Below are 18,812 nucleotides of genomic sequence, written 5' to 3' on the forward strand. Positions count from 1 at the left end.
CCCTGGCCATTCCTTGACTTTGACTTCCTTCCCAAGTCTTCCTCTGATGGGGATACCTCTCTGTCCAGACAGGGGCCTCCAGTGTCCCCTGGTCCCTCATGGGACAGCCGAAGTCCTTTTTCCCAGGTTCCAGTCACAGAGGCCCGGGGCACCCACACACTGCTTGTCACGGTCACCCCTGTGCTTATTACTGCCCAGCTGATTACGCAGCTGTGGCTTCTTCAAAGGGCCCGCTGTGTGCCTGCCGTGTCCAGGGGCATCATGGGAGGTCCCCCACGTTTTCCAGATGGACTGGTTGGTCCCTTTGCCTATAGGAAAAATAATAATTATAAAAGGAGGTTAAATCTGATCCTTTCATTGTGGCCCTTTAATTATAAGGTGCATAGGCTTCTGAAGGTTAGTCTGGAAACGTGTCTCTTAAGTTCCAAAGAACTAACTTTCAAGTAAAATACCTTTATAGCCCCCTAAGAGCTTTGAGGTCCATGTTCCTGTTATGGGGGTTTATTTTGTATAGACTTAGCCCACAAGCAGTTTCTGAGCCGCTACTGTGTGCCAGGCTCTGTGCCGGGTTTCCAGATAAGTGGGGAGCATGGCATCCTTTCAGGGATTCCAGAAATAGGCCATTTGCAGGACTGAAGTTGCCAGTGGTTCCGTGGGGGGCCCAGCTGGTCTGGGGGAACGTACAGGAGAGCACTCCCAGCTCAGTATCATAAATGTCGATTCTTGCTTACCTACTGGCCTTTCTTTAATTGTGGTCATTTTCTTTAAATGAGACACTGAATAAAAAGTTTTGTTGTTTGCCTTTGAAATGCATATGGTCTGTGCTGTGATCCTCAACTGTGTGTCAAGACTATATGATGTCTGTTCCAGAAGGCATCTGACTCTCCCTGGGGGAGCCCCCCCCAGGCCACTGGCCCCTGCCTCCTGTGGTCAGTTGCTCCATCCCCCTGTCCAGCTGGCTTCCTCACCTCTGTGTCCACTCCGAGGAGGTGGCTGGAGCAGAGAACCAGCTGCTGGGTTCTGCTTGTCATGAAATGCTCCGGCCGTCGCTATTTGCCTGAAAACTGATGGGGTCCCTGAAACTGGGGGCCTCCCTATTTGAGCAGCAAACGTTGCTGGGCACCTACTGTCCATGGACTGTGCCCATGATGACACCATGCGGAGGAGCTGGCCAGGCTTGCGCCAGTGAGGCAGGTACACAGGGAGTAGGGTGGGTGGGGTACAGTTGCCTGTGCACCTCAGAAGTTCCCGGTCCTCAGGCTCACCCTGGGGTGGGACTGGGTGACTCCTTCACATGGGGCCACGACATGGGGCCATCTCAGTCTCTCTGACTGTGGACAGCCCCTTTGAGGGGCCTCACGGCCGTCCCTTGCCCACAGCCAACCCTCACCCTCTGGCTCTTTCCTTCTGTGCTCACTGCTGCCAAGAGGCCGCCCGGGGTGTCTCTTCCCAGGCGCCTACCTGAGGGCCTCGCTTTCCTTTACTTAATCTCACCTTTATTAAAATATATTATTACTATGCTTGATCTCAAACGTGCCCACGTAGAAAGAAAAGAAGGGTCAGCTCCACGCCCCCATCACTCGGCCTCCACGGGCTCCTCAGCCACACCCACTTCTGCCCTGCGCCGTCTACCCTCAGCCACAGCATTATTTTGAAGCCAGTTCTAGAAAATTATATAAGGCACTCATGTGATTCCAGCTATAAATATTTAGGGATGTATTTTTAAATGACAAGGCCTCTTTCTTTTACAAAATCCACAGTGCTGTCATCCCAGCAAAATAATTCCTCAATAATTAATCCTTTGGTTAAATACCTCACACCTGCCAGATTTCCCCATCCGTCTTCTGGTTGTTGGGTTTTATACTTGGTTTGTGCCAATCAGGATCGAAGGAGAGCTGCACCTTCCCCAGAAGCTCCGGTGTACAATGCTCAGACGTACCATTTTTTGAACCAGCAGTGATGTGAGGTGATAGAAACCTCGGGCACTTGGTCTCTCCTGGTGCTGGGCGACCACACCAAGCACAGCCCCCATGGGAACTTGCGGGCCAGGGTCTGTTCAGTGGCTCTCCTGCAATTCCTCTGCGGGCAGAGGGCTAAGCTGCTCTCTCCAGATGCCTGACAAAGCGCTTGATGACAGCTGCTCCCTAGGGTTCCAGAGAGCATGACTCTCTGCAAAGGAGGCTGCACCCTGGTTCTAGAAGGCGGCGGGACTGGCCAGGGGCCAGGCCAGCGGCCCCACCCCTCCCGGCTGGGTGATCCAGGGCGAGTTGCTGCCTCTGTCGAGCCCATTTCTGGGTCTGCACAGTGGGGACTTACACAGGCTTGGAGCCGCGCCCACACGTGGGCATGCTGGGGGAAGGGCAGCTGTTGCTCAGACTTCAACGCCCATCCCCTCTTGGGGACTCCCCGTTGGGGAGCGCAGGGCCACAGCAGCCTGTCCTCAGGTGTTCACGCTGGCGTGTGGGGGTGTGGACGGCCACGGCACACCTTCACTTCCCTGTCCAGAGGACAGGCTCCTCACTGTCCACCCTGCCACCAACCAGCCATCCCTGAAATGTGGGTGCTGTCCCCTCCAGGGTCCGGGGCACCCAGTAATGGAGGGTTGGGGAGCGGTAGCCTCTCGCGCCCCCAGGCCCTCCTTCCTGGTGGCCACAGGGTCTGGTCAGGGTCCGGCTACCAAAAGAGCTGATTCTGATTGCTTTCCTCAAGTTTCATGGTTGGTTCATGTGAACTTTCACCCTGCTCTATTGGACGGTGTTCCCTTACCCTCTGAGGCCTCGCTCACCTTGGGGGTCCCGAGAGGTGCTGTACGTCTCTGCCTCTGGCTGGAGTCAGCTCTCCCAAGGTGCTTGTCTGATGGAGTGAGCTCGGCCTGGAGGATTCGCCCAGCTCTCTGAGAACCACTGGCTGAGCCATGGGGCTCATGCTGCTTTCCTCACTCAGGGGGATACAGGAAAGGCTCCCCCCTCAGAATGTGAGCTGTGCCCCCACAAGGGTCTGTGTCAGCGGGACGCATGCATCAAGTGTGTCCAGCCACGCTCTGTCGGCAGCGCACCCATGGCAGCTAGGGCGGGGGGGGGGGGAGCCCAGGCATCCACAGGAGCACACAGGCCCCCCCCTCCCTGCCAGGTGCTCTTGCGCCTGAGGGGTGCTCCTAGGCCCCTGAGCCAGGAAGGGCTGTGAGAGCTCAGGCCTGCCGCCTGCTTTGCGCCCAGGGGCAGAGGCCGGTCTTTGTGGGGGCCACAGTCGGACCAGAACGCATGCTGCAGATTGAGCCTGCTCTGCAGAGAGAGACCTTGGTGGTGGCGGTGGCAGCCGGCAGTCATGAACTCTTCCTGTCACTTCATTGCAACCTTCCAGACTATGACCACCGTTGGGCTTCAAAGCAAAACGCGCCTAGGAAGGAGACTGGAAGGAGTCGTCCTCGGTGTGGGTCATCCGGGCGGGGTTACGTGGGCGTCTCAGCTTCACTGTTTTCCACACTGTCCTTTCTTCCCCCAGAGCCTGCCCTGAGCCTGCTGATAGACCGGGTCGCCATTGTGTGTGTGTGTGTGGGTGTGGGGCCAGGGTGGTGGGTATGAGCCGCCGGCCGGCAGGCTGAGGTCCTCCATGAGGGCCTGTCCCCTCCTCCCTCGGGTTGGGGTGGGGGCACCACCCATGGGTGGCGGCCTCCCGCTGCAGACGCCTCCACAATCCCAGGCCAAGCAGTCTTGGCTCCTTCTGGTTCTGGGACTCCCTCCAGGCTCACCCTGTTATTTCCCCCAGGTCTTAGTGCCCTGCAGAGGGAGCCTGTCCAGCAACGTGCAGTCTGCTTGCCAGTTCGAGTCCTACATTTTGATCCCAGTGGAAGAACATTTTCAGACCCTGAACGGAAAGGTGTGTGTCTCCCTGTAGCTCAGCCAGGGTCGCTCCTTGGTGTGTGTGGCGGGGAGGGCCTCTTGCAGCAATGTTCCCTGATGGCTTGACGCGCACACAGCAGCTCGGGACGACGAGGCCTGCCTCTGAGGAGCGGCTGAATGAGTAGGGTCCTGGCTGCAGCTCTGGGTGGGGGGGGTGTGTTACTTGCTCAGCCTGGACTTCTGCTGATGAGCTGGGGAGCCCCTGGAACACCCCAACAGGATATTGAGCTGTCTTATCCCAATGTCCTTTGGAGCTCATTGGTGTCTTGGACACAAATTAGGCATCAGGGGTGAATTCTTAATTTTTACTTATTTTTTAAAAAATATTAAAAAAAATAATATAATAGTTATCTTTTTAAAAAAGATTTTATTTATTTTTACAGGGAAGAACTGAGGTACAGGCCAGAGATGTGTGGGGTGGGGTGTGAGAGGATTCACCAGAGCCAGAGTGGGGAGCAGAAGAGGCAGATGGACTGAAATCCACTGCTGAGGGGAGCAGCGGGGAGACAGGAGGGGTCTGCTGCGCCCTGTGGGTCATCCCTGGCTGGGGCTTGAACTCGTGCTGCAGCAGTTGTAGGTAGCTTCATAGTGCTGAGACTTAACCCCTTGCACCACCAGGGAGGCCTGAATTCTTCAGTTTTTAAAAATGTTTGTTTTGAGAGCGTCTCAGACCTGTTTCTGACTCGCCTCACCTCCCTCCCCGAGACTGGTCAGTGTGCTGGGCCAGCTTTGTTTTCTGTCTCTCCTGCGGCTAAGCTTCTCGGAGAGAGTGGGCTGCAGACCCCAGGTCTCTGTGCCCAGAAGCCCTCTTCTGTGTGGCCACAGCGCCGGGTGACCGGAGAGGAGGCAGGGTAGAAGCTAACAGCGAGGCAGGAGAGGGCGTGTGTCCCGCACCTCGGTGGCTGCAGGCGGGCAGGGAGGGGGACATCGCCGGGCCGGCCGAGGGGCCCGTGGCCGCCTCAGCCACTGACACGGCGCCCTCTCTCGCCCCAGGATGTCTTCATACAAGGGAACAGGATTAAATTAGGAGCTGGCTTCGCCTGTCTGCTCTCAGTGCCCATCCTCTTCGAGGAAACTTTCTACAATGAAAAGGAAGAAAGCTTCAGCATTCTGTGCATAGCACACCCCCTGGAGAAGCGGGAGAGCTCAGGTACTGTGGGAGAAAGCCCCGTCTCCTGGGATGGAGAGCTGTGTCTGTCGCTCTTAGCCCTGACAGAACTGCCCCCAACCTCCCATATAGTACTTAGGAACCTGCCGGAAACCCGCATCACTGTTTGAGTGACACAAAGTCTCAGGGCTGAGGAGGGGGTGGGGGCTGCCGTGTGGGTTCGCGCAGCTGGGATACTGCACAGTGCTGGGAGTTCCCGCCTCGTGAATGTCGCGCCCGGCCTTGTGCCCGGATAGTCTGGCTCTCTGGGCCTCGGGTTAGGGCCAGCTCTGAGAAATCACCCAGACCCGGCCCCCTGCTTCTTTGAGGTCTCATTGTTAGGCCCACCTTTGGCTGCTCCGGGAACTGCGATAACAGTTAATGTAGCAAATATACCCTGATGCTTTCACTGTCCAGACAAGCAGCCATGTTTAAATGAGAGTCTCACAGGCCATGCCCATGGTCCCAAATTATCTGTTTTGTTTTTTTTTTTAATTTTTAAGATTTATTTATTTATGCAAACAAGAACTGGGGAACAGGCCAGAGGTGCAGGGGGTGAGAGGACCCACCAGAGACAGGGTGGGGAGAAGAACAGGCAGATTGACTGAAATATGCGGCTGAGGGGAGCAGCGGAGAGACAGGAGAGGTCTGCTGCGCCCTGTGGGTCACTCCCTGGCTGGGGATGGAACTCGTGCTGTGTGGCTGCCATAACTTCATGGTGAAGAAACTCAACCCCTTGCACCACCAGGGACGCCCAAATAATCTGGCTTGGTCCTAGGTTCTCTGGACCCCAGTCCAGGGTCTATAGCTGGGCTGCTCTGAGGCAGTCTTCCGGAATGAGGCTCCCCCGCTTCCCCTGGAAAACTGGGCCTCGGCCCTGTGGGAGCAGAACAGAGGCTGCGGCACCCCCCACTGGGGAACAGTGAAGGCTCCAGCCAGCCTGACCCCTTGTCTGTTTTTCAGAAGAACCTTCCACATCCTCAGATCCCTTTTCCCTGAAAACCATCGAAGATGTGAGGGAGTTTTTGGGAAGACACACGGAGAGATTTGACAGGAACATCGCCTCTTTCCAGCGAACATTCAGGGAGTGTGAAAGGAAGAGCCTCCGTCACCACATAGTCAGTAGCGTGCTTGCCTCTGTCCCGGGCAGCTCAGAGCATGGGGACCCTGTCAGTTCTCTCTCAGCCCCGGCTGCCCCCACCGCCGGAAGTGTTGTTTCAGTATTTCTTTCTAGCTCTATAAGCAGCGTCAGTCACGGCAGAAAACTTGCCAGTTGTGGCCAAGTGTTAATAATGAGTATTGTTGTCTGTGTTAACCCCAAGGGGAGGGAATTTTTTCCGTATCTTTAATGTCTATATACCTTTAAAACAAAGTTGGAAAGAAGCCTCCTTATTGAGATGTGGGGGGGCTCTCACTAGCCGCCCCCCCAGCTTATGCCCGGGGACGTGTATGTGGTGAGAAGTGCCCTCGCCCGGGAAGCAGCGAGCTTGTCATGGGCTCCGCCGCTGAGCGTGACCCGTGCGCTCTGTTGCCCAGGACTCGGTGAACGCCCTCTATACCAGATGCCTGCAGCAGCTTCTGCGGGACTCCCACCTGGTGAGCAGCCGGACTCTCCAGATTGCCGCTTGCCCAAGGTGCAGACCTGAGCCCTTTAACCGTGCTTTTCTGTCCTCTAGAAAATGCTGGCCAAGCAGGAGGCGCAGATGAACCTGATGAAGCAGGCCGTGGAGGTAAGACAGCGGGGCCGGCGGCGGGCTCAGGTCTGACCTGGACCTGCTGATTCCTGGCTCCTCTGCTGACCTGGACCTGCTGATTCACAGATGTACGTCCATCATGATATTTACGATCTGGTCTTTAAATATGTGGGGACCATGGAGGCGAGCGAGGTAGGTCCCGATCAGCCTCGCTCACGATGAGAGCCTTTCCTCGGTGCCTTGGACGGAACTTGAACCGCTGTTCAAATCTGTTGTTAGGATGCTGCTTTTAACAAAATCACAAGAAGCCTTCAAGATCTTCAGCAGAAAGATATTGGCGTGAAACCTGAGTTCAGGTAAGTGTGTGTGGGCTGCAGCAGCTGCTGGGTGTCCTGAGGGCTGGGGCTCAGGTTTCAGCGGCTTGGACGGTGAACAAAGCTGACAGCGGTTTTGTCAAAATGCCAGCAGGGGGCGCTGCAAGAGCTGGGCCTTGCAGAGTGGTCTCAGGACCAGGGGGGTACAGTGCATAGACTACCTGACAGCCTGATTCTACCTGGGGCTCTGCTACAGGACGCTCTTTTTTTTTTTTTTCTTTTTTAAGATTTACTTATTTATGCATACAGAACTGGGGTACGGGCCAGAGGTGTGGGGGTGGGAGGATTCACCAGAGACAGAGTGGGGAGCAGAACAGACAGATTGACAAAGTCCACTGCTGAGGGGAGCAGCGGGCGGGTCAGGAGAGGTCTGCTGCGCCCTGTGGGTCACTCCCTGGCTGGGGGTCGAACTCGTGCTGCAGTGGCTACAGACAGCTTCACAGTGCTGCGCTTTAACTTGTTGTACCACAAGGGAGAGCCCAGAAGCGCCTCCTTTTCAATCCTTAATTCAAGTTGCATTAGGATGCAAAGATGTCTAAGTGTTTGGGTTTAATTTTCTTCCCCTCTGAACTATTTTACCCCGGAGATGGTTTTAAATCTTTCTTCCTCTGATTTCCTGGTGCGGCTCTAACATCTGTAGCTTGGATGGGACCTCTGAAGGTGCTGTTTTGCCACACACTTGAGTCATGTTACTTCTGGTTCTGTTTTTGTTTCGCCTTCCTTGTGGTTGTAAGCAACGTGTATCTGAGGTGTTATCAGATCCAGGAGGACCGGCCCTCACACCCTTGCCACCCTCCAAATTATGTTGCAGCTTCAACATACCTCGTGCCAAGAGAGAGCTGGCTCAGCTCAACAAGTGCACGTCTCCGCAACAGAAGCTGGTTTGCGTGTGGAAGGTCGTGCAGCTCATCACACAGTCTCCCAGCCAGAGAGGTTGGTGCTGGGGGAGGGCGGGGGTGGAGGCATCCAGAGACAAGGCCTGTCGTGAGGCAACACTGTCTTTCACTTTTTGTTTAAGATTTATTTGTTTATGCGTACAGAACTGGGGTACAGGCCAGAGGTGCAGGGGTGGTGAGAGGACTCACCAGAGACAGAGTGGGGAGCAGAACAGGCAGATCGACAAAGCACACTGCTGAAGGGAGCAGCGGGGAGACAGGAGAGGTCTGCCGCGCCCTGTGGGTCACCTCCAGGGCGGGGGTCGAACTCAGGTTGCAGAGGCTACGGAGAGCTTCATAGTGCTGCGCTTTGACTCGTGTCACTAGGGAGAGCCCGGAGCAGCACTGTCTTAAGGGGTCATCAGAGGGGCCAGTGCACACAGATCCTTCCAGTGTGAGTACCACACAGCCTGTCCACACCACTGTCTGTCCTGCTGAGGTGCCCAGTGATGTGAGGTGTGATTAGTGTAAGAAAATGATGGAGAATCATTGGCCTCTGACATGAGCCAGGCTGCTGATGGCTCCACAGGGCTTACCCTGCTCATTAGCCTGTTCTCTCTAATTTGCACATTTAAACATTTTTCCATAATGAAAGAGAAAACGAAACAAAGTAAGCGAGGGGAGACCGATCTGTGCGTGCAGATTGAGGGGACCATCAAAGTGCAGGGAGCGGGATGAGCTGGAGTGTGCCTGGTGAGCGCTCACAGCATGACAGAAAGAGGCGTGGGCTGTCAGGGTCTGCATGGTGGGCTTGTCTCTGGAAAGACGTGTGAGATTTAACAGCAGGAGCGCTGGGAAAGAATCTGGGTGGCAAGGATGGAGCGACAGTCAGGGTTGGGTCTTTTGCGCTACTTGATTTTGAAATTTGTAAACAGATTACTTGAAGTTGCAAAGTGAACAATACAAAGTCAAGTGACATGTCAACATTAGCCTCTACAATGTCTCCGACGAAATCAATCTCAGGAGAACAGAGGCTCATGGGGGGCCCTGGGCACCCCTTCCTTTGTGTGAGCAATCCCCGACCTCCCTGGGCTCTGCCCACCTAGGAAGGTGGCGAGGGGTGACCTGCTTGGTATTTCCTTCTTTCACACGAGCTCCGAGAACGTCAGGCCGCCGTTTGCCCTTGAACCTGACCTGTCTTCAGGGAACTAGTTGTAAAGGAAATTGTGCACTTGAATTTCTCCCTGCTGTGCAATCTTACTGGCTTGTGGTTTTGTGGGCTGGGTGGTGGAGGGGAGCAGATAGGCCTGTGGGGGCCACTGGAGCCTCAGGATGGCTTTGAACATGCATTTCCCCTTGCAGTGAACTTGGAGACCGTGTGCGCCGATGATCTGCTATCAGTCCTCTTGTATTTGCTTGTGAAAACAGAGATCCCCAACTGGTAATCTTTTCTGTCATCGTTAAAACACTGCTTTAACTCGGCAGCACTGTACGGTGGTGGTTTTAGTGGAATTCCAGGAAACTGAACATCTCTCATGTGCCCGCTCTCCCTTCTCTCTGTAAGTGGTCATCATTTCGTGTACAGATGGGGAAGCTGAGGCCCAGAGTGTTTACAGTGCTCATTCTGGAATATGCAGCTTGTCAGTGGCTGAGCTCTGTCTGGCCCCAGAGCACAGCCCCACCCCCAGGCACCCACAGCACTTTACAATAGTCAGCTTTCCACGAACTCACCTATGCCAGGAAAAGAGCAAGTAGTTCAACTTAGTTTCCTAGTTGCACACCGTCTCAATAGAGGTCCCAGCTCAGCAGACAAGTCCCAGGAGCTGACTGACTTCAGTCCCCAGGCCAGTAGCAGCGTTTGTACAGCAGCGTTCACTGTGTACAGCACAATAACACATTCTTCCCTCTTCTGTCAGGATGGCAAATTTGAGTTATATCAAAAACTTCAGATTCAGCAGCTCAGCAAAAGATGAATTGGGATACTGCCTGACCTCGATTGAGGCTGCAATTGAATACATTCGGCAAGGAAGCCTGTCTGTTAAACCGCCGGTAAGATCTCCCGCCCCCGCCTGTCATGTGGGCCTCTGGGACATTCGATATGGACTGAGGTTGCTGGGGGGCGGAGGACAGGGGGCAGGTGGGGAGGCAGGAGTCTCTCAAGTAGTCTCCTGGGGATGGGGCCTCTGCTTTTGCTGTTTGAGGCCTGGAGGCTTGACAACCTCCCAGGAGACTCCACACGCGGCACCCAGTTAAAGGTGGCAGTCAACAGATCACGGTTGGACTCGCAGTGTTAATATCCTGCTTCATTAATCCTCATCACCCTCAGCAGCGCATAGGCAGAAAAGAGAAGCGGTGAATTTGGAATTTGTCCCGAGAGGCAAGAGATGAGGTTACGCACACATGCAATTTTAAGCCTGCAGCCTCGTTACTGTTCTCTTGGTGGGTTGGTGAGCTTCAGCATCGGGGCGGGTTGTGTTTCTCTGTGAATGGTGAGACTCTTGAGCCGGACCCGGCAAGGCGTGACAGGGTGCCCAGAAATCACAAATTGAATCTGATAAAGATTTCTTCTGTGTCACAAACTAGGCATCCTGAGGGTGGAGCACCCATTGGATCTTCCTTTTGTACTGATACTTGAATCTCCCAAAGTTGTGATCATTTCAAACAGCCGGGAAAGCCCTTGTCTGTCCTGACTGGCACCGGCGGGTAAAGCAGTTCCTTCTTCACACGGTTATGTGTTTCCCGGTCTCTTCCCTCTCCTGTATGCGTCCTTGAAATGATAGCATTGTAGACGGTTTCTCCCCTAAAAGAGTAATATTTTTATTATTTTTCTCTGACTAGAAGATTAATATCTGCTAACAACTCAGTGTCCTGGTTCTCTGGGCATCCTGCGTGCCCCTCCCCGGGGATGCCCGTCAGCTTGGGTGGCCAGGGAGGGTCACGGCGCAGTACGTCCTTGGCGAGGGTGTTGGTCCTTCGTGTCTCACGGTGCTGTCAGGTTGCTGAGTTCTTTCGGCAGCAGCTGGGGGGCCGGGGGAGAAATTTCTTTACCTCCCACCAAGACTCTTTTCTGAGGAGGTTAATTTGGCATTAGGCAGATGACACGCAGGTGCCCAAAGGAACACTGAGGTGTCTGTAGAAATTATTTTGCAAAGAGGACACAACTCGAGATAGTTCTAGCGAGACTAGGCCCCAGAATCTTAACTGGACTTTGAGCTAGTCTGATGTTTTCTTAAGTTTGTTGAAAAAGCCAGAACCCTTCTCTCCTGCTGGTGACAACGGGAGCTATAGGCGAGGCCGCCAAGTGACTCTCTGGTCTGTGGGCTCAGAGACAATGGCGGGGACGAGGTGAGTCAGAATTAGGTCGGAGTCTGCAGGGCGGAGGCGGCCAGGGTCCGAGGCTCTATCTGGAGGTGACGTGACATTCCACACCCAGGGGTGACACATTCCACACGCGCACAGCCAGCCGCTGCTGCCTGGGTCCCCCCCGGAAACCAGCCGCAGAGCGCCAGTTGGGGGGGACAGACGGGCGCTCTCCCAGCCTGCCGGGGGCTGCTGACCCTGCTGGGGGGGGCAAGGACGGTTCCTGGAGGCCCTGTTTGGCCGGACCCGCGCTGACGTCTCACGAGACAAGCCAGGTTGCTCCTTTCTCCCTCAGGAGTCCGAGGGGCCGGGCGGCAGGCTGGTCCTTAAACAGAGGATGAGTTTACTGTCTCAGATGACGTCCACGCCCATCGACTGCCTGTTCAAGGTAGGACGCCGAGAAGTGTGTGGGCGCAGGTGTGTGAGGGCACCCCCTCTTTCGGAGCCTCTGGCGTCTGCCTAGAACCCGCGGGGTGGCCGTGTAGTTGCGCTGACCGTAGTGTCTTGCCCGGGCAGAGCTTGCGGTGGGGACGCCCAGGCTTCACGGCGGGCACCGGCACTTCTGCCCACCTCCCTGGGCGTGCTGGGCAGTTGCTGTACTGGATGGCACACAGGGGCGCTAGACACAGAGACCCCCGGCTGGGCCATCTTCTCTCCATTTGGAGAAATTCCGCATGTCCTCAGGGCCAGCGGAGAGGCCAGAGCTGCGCCTCCCCCGGCTCCAGGAGCCCTCGTCACAGGCCGTCTGTGTGCCCTGGGCCGGGGGTGCAGCGCTGCTGGTGGCCTGATGGAGGACCACACATCTGAGCTCCCCTCTCAGACCTGACCCCCGCGGGAGGCCAGCGGGGTCCCTGTGGGGCTGCGAGGGGACGGGGCGCCTGGGATGCCCGCTGATGCTCGCGGGCTCCCTAAGCTGCCGCTGGGACCACGAGAGCCTCCTTGGATGAAGTGCTCCCCGAAACATCTCATTCCCGGGGGAACACACCCAGGAATCATAGTGGGTGGGCCCAAAAGTTGGTTTGTTGCTGGGGGTCTCCCGCTAACTGCAGCTGTTTGCAAACCAAGACTGTTAGGATGTGACAAGTCAAGGCTTCGCTGGTGGCGCAGGGAGTCTCAGCACTGTGACCCTGTTGCAGCCAGTGAGCACGAGCTCCATGCCCGGCCAGGGAGTGACCCCCGTCTGGAGACCCTCCCCTGTGCCCCTCAGCACTGCGTTGCTAAATCCGCTTTTCTCCTCCCCACTCTGGCTCTGGTGAATCCTCTCACCCCTTCCCCACCCCCCGGCCCACATATCTCTGGCCCACACCCCAGTTCTTGGATGCATAAATAAAATCTTTAAAAAAAAAAAAGAAAAGACTATGACCTCACTGTTCAAGTGAGGTGTCAGAGCCACATTGGGGTTCAGAGTGTGTTGCTCCTCCTACAGCCGCTGCCCTGGGATTTTGTCACGTTGTTTTTCTAAATATGAAACATTCTCACAGTTACAAAAATAAAGAGAGTGGTGGAATAAAGGAAGCCCCAGGTAGTGACCTCCCGATCTTGCTCTTCTCTACCCCCCTCTCCTCATCCACCTGAGTTAGTCGAAACAAGCCCAGGGGGCGAGTCACTCCATCGAGACACACAGATCGTCTGTGGGCGCTCAGAAGCCCACACCTTGTAGAAAGCAGCTAAGTCTGTCACGTCGGTTGTGCCCTTAATGGCTGTCTCCTCAGCACATCGCGTCAGGGAACCAGAAGGAAGTGGAGCGACTTCTGAGCCAGGGAGAACAAGACAAGGACGCCGTTCAGAAGATGTGTCACCCACTCTGCTTCTGTGACGCCTGCGAGAGGCTGGTCTCTGGGTAGGAAGAGGCGCGTGCCGGGAAGCGGGGACGAGCCCAGGCCTTTCCTCTCGTCTGCCGAGCGATTCTGAATGAGGAGCTTTTCCTCATGGCACACAGCTTCTCTGTAGTGTAGTGAGACAGTCTCCTCTGTGCAGACCAGGTGGGACCAGCCCTGGGCACGCCACTGGCCGTAGGTGGGCGGACGGCCTGCCCCAGCCTCAGAGGTGCTCGGCCGGGGGACGGTTGGCTCCGTCCAGCATCCGGTGGGTCTCCCCTCGGCTTTGCGGGGACAAGCGTCCCCCCCTAGCGTGTCTGTCAGGGAATGAGCTGGAAGTAGAGTCTCGGTCACCCCCGGGACGTGAGCAGGGCCTGGGTGACCTCCAGACGCTGTGGAGCCTGGACCACCTCCCGTGACCTGCCCCTGCTCGCAGCCTGGCCAGGCAGAGGCTCTGCTGTGCTGGGCTCAGGGTTCCTTTTTGCGTGTCCTCCCTCTCGCAGGAGGCTGAATGACCCTTCGATTGTCACGCCATTCTCCAGAGACGACCGCGGCCATACACCGCTCCACGTGGCTGCCCTCTACGGTATGTGCTGTGGGGTTGGCTTCTGTGGGCTGTCGTGGCGGAGAAATGGAGCCACAGGTGGCCCACTGGAGACCTGTCCGATGGGGCAGTGGAGTGGGGTGGTGGAGGACACCCCGGGGCTTCTCGGGAAGTGCACAGCAGCGAGCGCTTGCCCGGCCTCCCCGCCTGCTGCCTGGGGGAGGGAGGACGCGCCCTCACACCCGGCGCTGGCACAGTCCGGCCGGAGTGCCCAGCCTGCGCTGTGAGCCGTGTGAGAGCTGGGTCCCTTCCGTCCTCTGTTTACAAAAGAACCTTACTGTGTTTGAGTACACGTTCACAGTGGACTCAAAGCCACCTTCTCCAGCGTCACCTGCCATCCTCCTGTCTCCCAGATAGTCTAGATTTGCACGTGTCTGGAATTTCCACATGCGGTGGGTGGGTGTGAACATAAAATGCGTGGCATTGTGGGGCTCACCGTGTTACATCCGATGCTCTTTTCACTGGGAAATATATAACATTTTCCCTCATCTGTGTCTTTTTTAAAGATTTATTCAAATTTATTTATGCATACCAGAATGGGGGTATAGGCCAGAGGTGTGCGGGCCGAGGGGATTCACCGAGTGGGGGGCAGAAGAGGCGGACCTACCTACTCCTGAGGGGAGGAGCGGGTGAGACAGGAGGTCTCTGTGCCGTGTGGTCAGCTCCCTGGCCAGGAATGGGGATCGAATCCAGGCTCCAACAGCTGGCGATGCTTGATGGCATAAGAATTACCCCCTGGTCCCCCAGGGAGATCCTCATCTGTATATTTAAATGGCTGCGCACTATTGTAGCTTACAGACTGGTGAAAACGTGCACTGTTGTGTCGCTGTCTAAAGCTCTTTTCTGCATAGCCCATGGGCCTGCCCGCCCCCCCACCCCACCCCACCAGGCTGCCCCGAGGTGCTCTGAGCCTGCACTCTGACTTTCTGTCTGTTCTGAGCGTGACTTCTGTCCAGGGACTGGGCAGCAAACATAAGGTCGTCTCACCTTTGGGGCGTGGAGGCCCCTTGCCCCTTCTCTGTTGTGAAGCCCTTCTCTTCTGCAGGGCAGGCATCCCTCATTGACCTGCTGGTCTCCAAAGGCGCTGTGGTGAACGCCACGGACTATCACGGGTCGACGCCGCTCCACCTCGCGTGCCAGAAGGGCTACCAGGGCGTGACGGTGAGCAGGCACCACCCCAGCCGGGCCTGGCCGAGTGGCTTCCGCCTCCCGCCTCACAGCCGCGCTGGCCTAGGGCTCCGATCACTGTCCCTGCTGCAGCCCAGCACGGGCGGCGTCCGGGGCCCCTCCTGTGGTCCACTTGGCAGACTACCAGGTCTAGGTTTGAAGTGGCCCCATAACTTTTGGGGAGAAGGGGGGCTGTAGAACAGGCAGATCGACGAAGTACACTGCTGAGGGGGGCAGCGGGAAGACAGGAAGGGTCCGCCATGTGGGTCACCTCCAGGGCCGGGGATCAAACTGGCACTGAAGCGGCCGTGGCCAGCTTGCAGTGCTGCGTCCTAACCTGTTGCGCCACCAGGGAGGGCCCGGGACTGTGGACTTTTAAATCGCTGTCCCCTTTGTAAAGGAAGGATGAGAGTGCCGACAGCCCTTTCACTCTGGAAAATAGCAGTGAAGATGAAAGCAGGGCCCTCGTACACCTGTGGGCTCCCCCAGGCCGTGCTTCTTGGGGGGCATGTGCCTGAGCTGCAGGGTGTGTGGGTGCTCACCTCTCTCTCTCCCTTTTGGAAGCTGCTGCTGCTGCACTACAAGGCGGACACCCAGGTGCCAGATAACAATGGCAACACCCCCCTGCACCTGGCCTGCACCTACGGCCACGAGGACGTGAGTGGCGCGTGTCCCCAGGGCGGCTCCCTCCTTCCCGCGGTCTCCCTTGCCCCGACCAGTGTGTGGGTCCCCAGCCAGTTCAGTGTATGTTGGTTGGTAACAAATACAACAGCTGGCCAAGAATCGTTTCGATTTAAAAAATGCAAACCAACAGAAACCTAAACCTAATTACCCACCACCCTAAAGTTCAGTATTTTCACTTATCACCGCTAACTGCTACCCTCTGGCTCTCACCTTCGTCCATGCTCTGTCTGCATTTTAACACTAATGCAAAGGAATCTTCTAATTCCTATTTTTACGTCGTATTTAATGTAATCTGTGTGGCTGCGTGTTCTTTTCCCCCTGCCATGTTCTCTCTCCCTCCTGTTCATAATACCCACAGGTAGGCTCGTATACGCCGGGGTGGAGGCGGGCACGTGGTTGATGTGCAAATATGGGGTCACATCGTGTCTATATATTTTAAAAGATTTATTTATACGTACAAGAACTGGGGAGTGAGAGGATTCACCGAGACAGAGCGGGGCGCAGAACAGGCAGATCTCTTGAGCTGCACTGCTGAGGGGAGCAGTGGGCAGGTCAGGAGAGGTCTGCTGCGCCCTGGGGGCCGGCTCCCTGGCCGGGGATCGGTCTCGTGCTGCAGTTTCTCTGTGCAGCTTCATAATGCGGTGCTTTGACCCACTGCGCCACAGGGAGGGTCGCACACCATACACATTTTTATGCAGCTAGCCTTCCTAACTTAACAGCACATCAGAGAAATTTTCTAGCTTAGTAAGTGTGGATCTAGCCCCTTTTTTTGTTTATTTTAAAGATTTATTTATTTATGCATACAAGAACAGGGGTGTAGGCCAGAGGTACAGGGGGTGTGAGGGGTGAGAGGATTCACCAGAGACAGAGTGGGGAGCAGAACAGGCAGATAGATGAGGAACACTGCGGAGGGGAGCAGCGGGGAGACAGGAGAGGTCTCCTGCGCCCTGTGGGGGATCAAACTCAGGCCCCCGCAGTGATAGTGCTGAGCCTTAACCCCTAGGCCATCAGGGAGGCCCGACCTAGTGCATTCTAAACAGCTGCCTGGAATTCTGTTCTTTGTACATGTCAGCATCGCTGAAGTCACCCTTGGGTCTCTTATATGCCTGGTGGGCCCCAGGGCACTGCATTGTCCACTCACAGCTCTGATTTACTACAGTGAAAGGCCTCACAGTAACAGGGCGCATTTGAACAAGAGGAAACCGGGCACCCGCTTCAAGGAATCCTTGCCCTGTGGAGATGGACGGGACATGCTTACTTCCTTTGACAGGAGTTATGACACTTAGGAAGTGTTTTCTGCCAGGGAAGCTCCTCAGGGACTCAGGGCCCGAGGCTGTTAGACAAGGCTGGTCACCCCACACCCCGGCCTGGCCTGTGCCACAGCCCAGCCTTCAGCAGGAGAGCAGTGTTCACACAAGCCTCGTGTACGGAGTTTAGGCAGGCGAGCCACCTTGCAGTTCAAGGGGAGCACTCCCCAAATCTAAGTGCCCGAGGAAAGTGGGTGTCCAGGCCAGCTGTGCGAGCGGCCTTTTGGAAGGGCATCCCCGGGCCCCCGGGCCAGCTCCCTCAGTTTCTTGCCACTTTTCTCATTGATTGGCACTGGGCTTCTTCTGCAAAACCTTTGTGTCCTGGCCAGGGAACCTGGAACCTCGAGGTCCGGCTCTGCACACCGGCTTGGGGGCTGGAGCTCCCCGGAGCAGGGGCGTGACGGAGGCGGGGGGTGGGAGGGGCGTGTCTCAGGGCCTCCTGTCTCCCTTGCAGTGTGTGAAGGCGCTGGTCTACTACGACGTGCAGTCGTGCAGACTAGACGTGGGCAACGAGAAAGGGGACACCCCCCTCCACGTGGCCGCGCGGTGGGGCTATCAAGGCATCATAGAGACCTTGCTGCAAAACGGAGCGCCCACCGACGTCCAGAACCGGCTGAAAGAAACACCCCTCGACTGTGCGCTAAACTCAAAGGTAGCTTTCAAGCATGTGACTTTTATTTTTTTTAAGATTTATTTATTGATGCATACAAGAACTGGGGTATAGGTCAGAGATGCGGAGGGTGAGAGGATTCCCCAGAGACAGAGTGGGGAGCAGAACAGGCCGACTGACTGAAACACACTGCTGAGGGGAGCAGCGGGCGGGTCAGGAGAGGCCTGCGGTGCCGTGTGGGTCAGCTCCCTGGCCGGGGCTTGAATGCATGCTGCAGGGGCTGCAGAGAGCGTCATCATGCTGTGCTTTAACCGACGCACCACCAGGGAGGGCCCTCAGCATGTGACTTTAAAAAAAATACAGTGTGCACAGCTCGGGTTTCGGCAGTGTTGGCAGCTGTGCGTTAGCGCCTGACGAGCTTGGCCTGCTTCGCCGCCGCATCGGGGGCCTGGCTGTTCACGGGCTTCGCTTATGTATGTCGTTTGCGGCTTCACTGAAACTCCCAGCAGGGTCAGCCCCGGCCTCTGAGCGCTCTTGGGCTGTGAGCAAACGGAGGGGTGGAGACGGGACAGTGCTGTGACCAGAGCAGCAGCAGAGGGACCACACGGGGTGCTGGGCTCCATTGCCCTGCCCCTCCGCCCACGTCCCTGAAACCCTGTTCTCACGTGGTCAGCTTCTAGAGACTGGCTGCGATTTCTTCCACAAGTGACTAGTTAGAGAAGTAACAAGTCGCTCTGGAAACAGTTTCTGGCACATAGGGAGCGCGCTCACCTCCTGCAGGGATGTGTCTTGGCTGGTTCCTCACACCCTGTCTCCCAGCAGCTCTGGCTCAGTCTGCTCCCAGAGAAGCGTGTTTGAGCCATGACCCTCGGCAGTAGGTCCCGGGCAGCGGGCCCCCAGGGCCAGAGCGCCCCCAGGTCCAGAGAGCCCCCTGCTGTGGCTCACGTATGCTGTCCTGGTTCGGTACTGGCCGCCAGGTGTCGTAAGCCCTTCCTCAGTCTCCAGCTCTCTTCCGGGCCGTTCTTGCACCTTGATCATGCTAGAAATGCACTTTTGTGGATGTTTGAAACCACTTTCCCGACTGTGCCAGGAGGCCGTGCGTGGTGAGCGTGCCCCGCTGGCGCGGTCTGGAGATACACGCACGCCCACACGACATCCGCCCCAACTGGCCAGAAACGTGTCCCCCACCTCTCTCCCGCCCTCTGACTTGTGCTGTCTGTCTGTATGTGGAGAACGTAACAGCAGGCCCACAGAGCAGTTTTGCAGGTGGGGAT

At 56.4% G+C, this 18,812-nt stretch overlaps 1 protein-coding gene across 1 annotated transcript in view; it reads left to right on the plus strand.

Moving 5' to 3' along the window:
• Window positions 1–18,812, plus strand: part of ANKRD27 (ankyrin repeat domain 27 (VPS9 domain)) — a 39,774-nt gene that overhangs the window by 10,146 nt on the left and 10,816 nt on the right. The window contains exons 3-18 of the mRNA XM_004693551.2: window positions 3,766–3,876; window positions 4,893–5,049; window positions 6,010–6,164; window positions 6,583–6,642; window positions 6,723–6,776; window positions 6,867–6,932; window positions 7,020–7,096; window positions 7,926–8,047; window positions 9,352–9,430; window positions 9,906–10,038; window positions 11,645–11,737; window positions 13,062–13,189; window positions 13,670–13,752; window positions 14,816–14,931; window positions 15,502–15,594; window positions 17,383–17,580. Of these exons, the coding sequence (XP_004693608.1) occupies window positions 3,766–3,876; window positions 4,893–5,049; window positions 6,010–6,164; window positions 6,583–6,642; window positions 6,723–6,776; window positions 6,867–6,932; window positions 7,020–7,096; window positions 7,926–8,047; window positions 9,352–9,430; window positions 9,906–10,038; window positions 11,645–11,737; window positions 13,062–13,189; window positions 13,670–13,752; window positions 14,816–14,931; window positions 15,502–15,594; window positions 17,383–17,580 (1,725 nt within the window). The remainder of the gene's footprint in view (window positions 1–3,765; window positions 3,877–4,892; window positions 5,050–6,009; window positions 6,165–6,582; window positions 6,643–6,722; window positions 6,777–6,866; window positions 6,933–7,019; window positions 7,097–7,925; window positions 8,048–9,351; window positions 9,431–9,905; window positions 10,039–11,644; window positions 11,738–13,061; window positions 13,190–13,669; window positions 13,753–14,815; window positions 14,932–15,501; window positions 15,595–17,382; window positions 17,581–18,812) is intronic.

The sequence above is a fragment of the Condylura cristata genome, unplaced genomic scaffold, assembly GCF_000260355.1.
Source record: "Condylura cristata isolate star-nosed mole 26May11 unplaced genomic scaffold, ConCri1.0 scaffold00039, whole genome shotgun sequence".
NCBI lineage: Eukaryota > Metazoa > Chordata > Mammalia > Eulipotyphla > Talpidae > Condylura > Condylura cristata.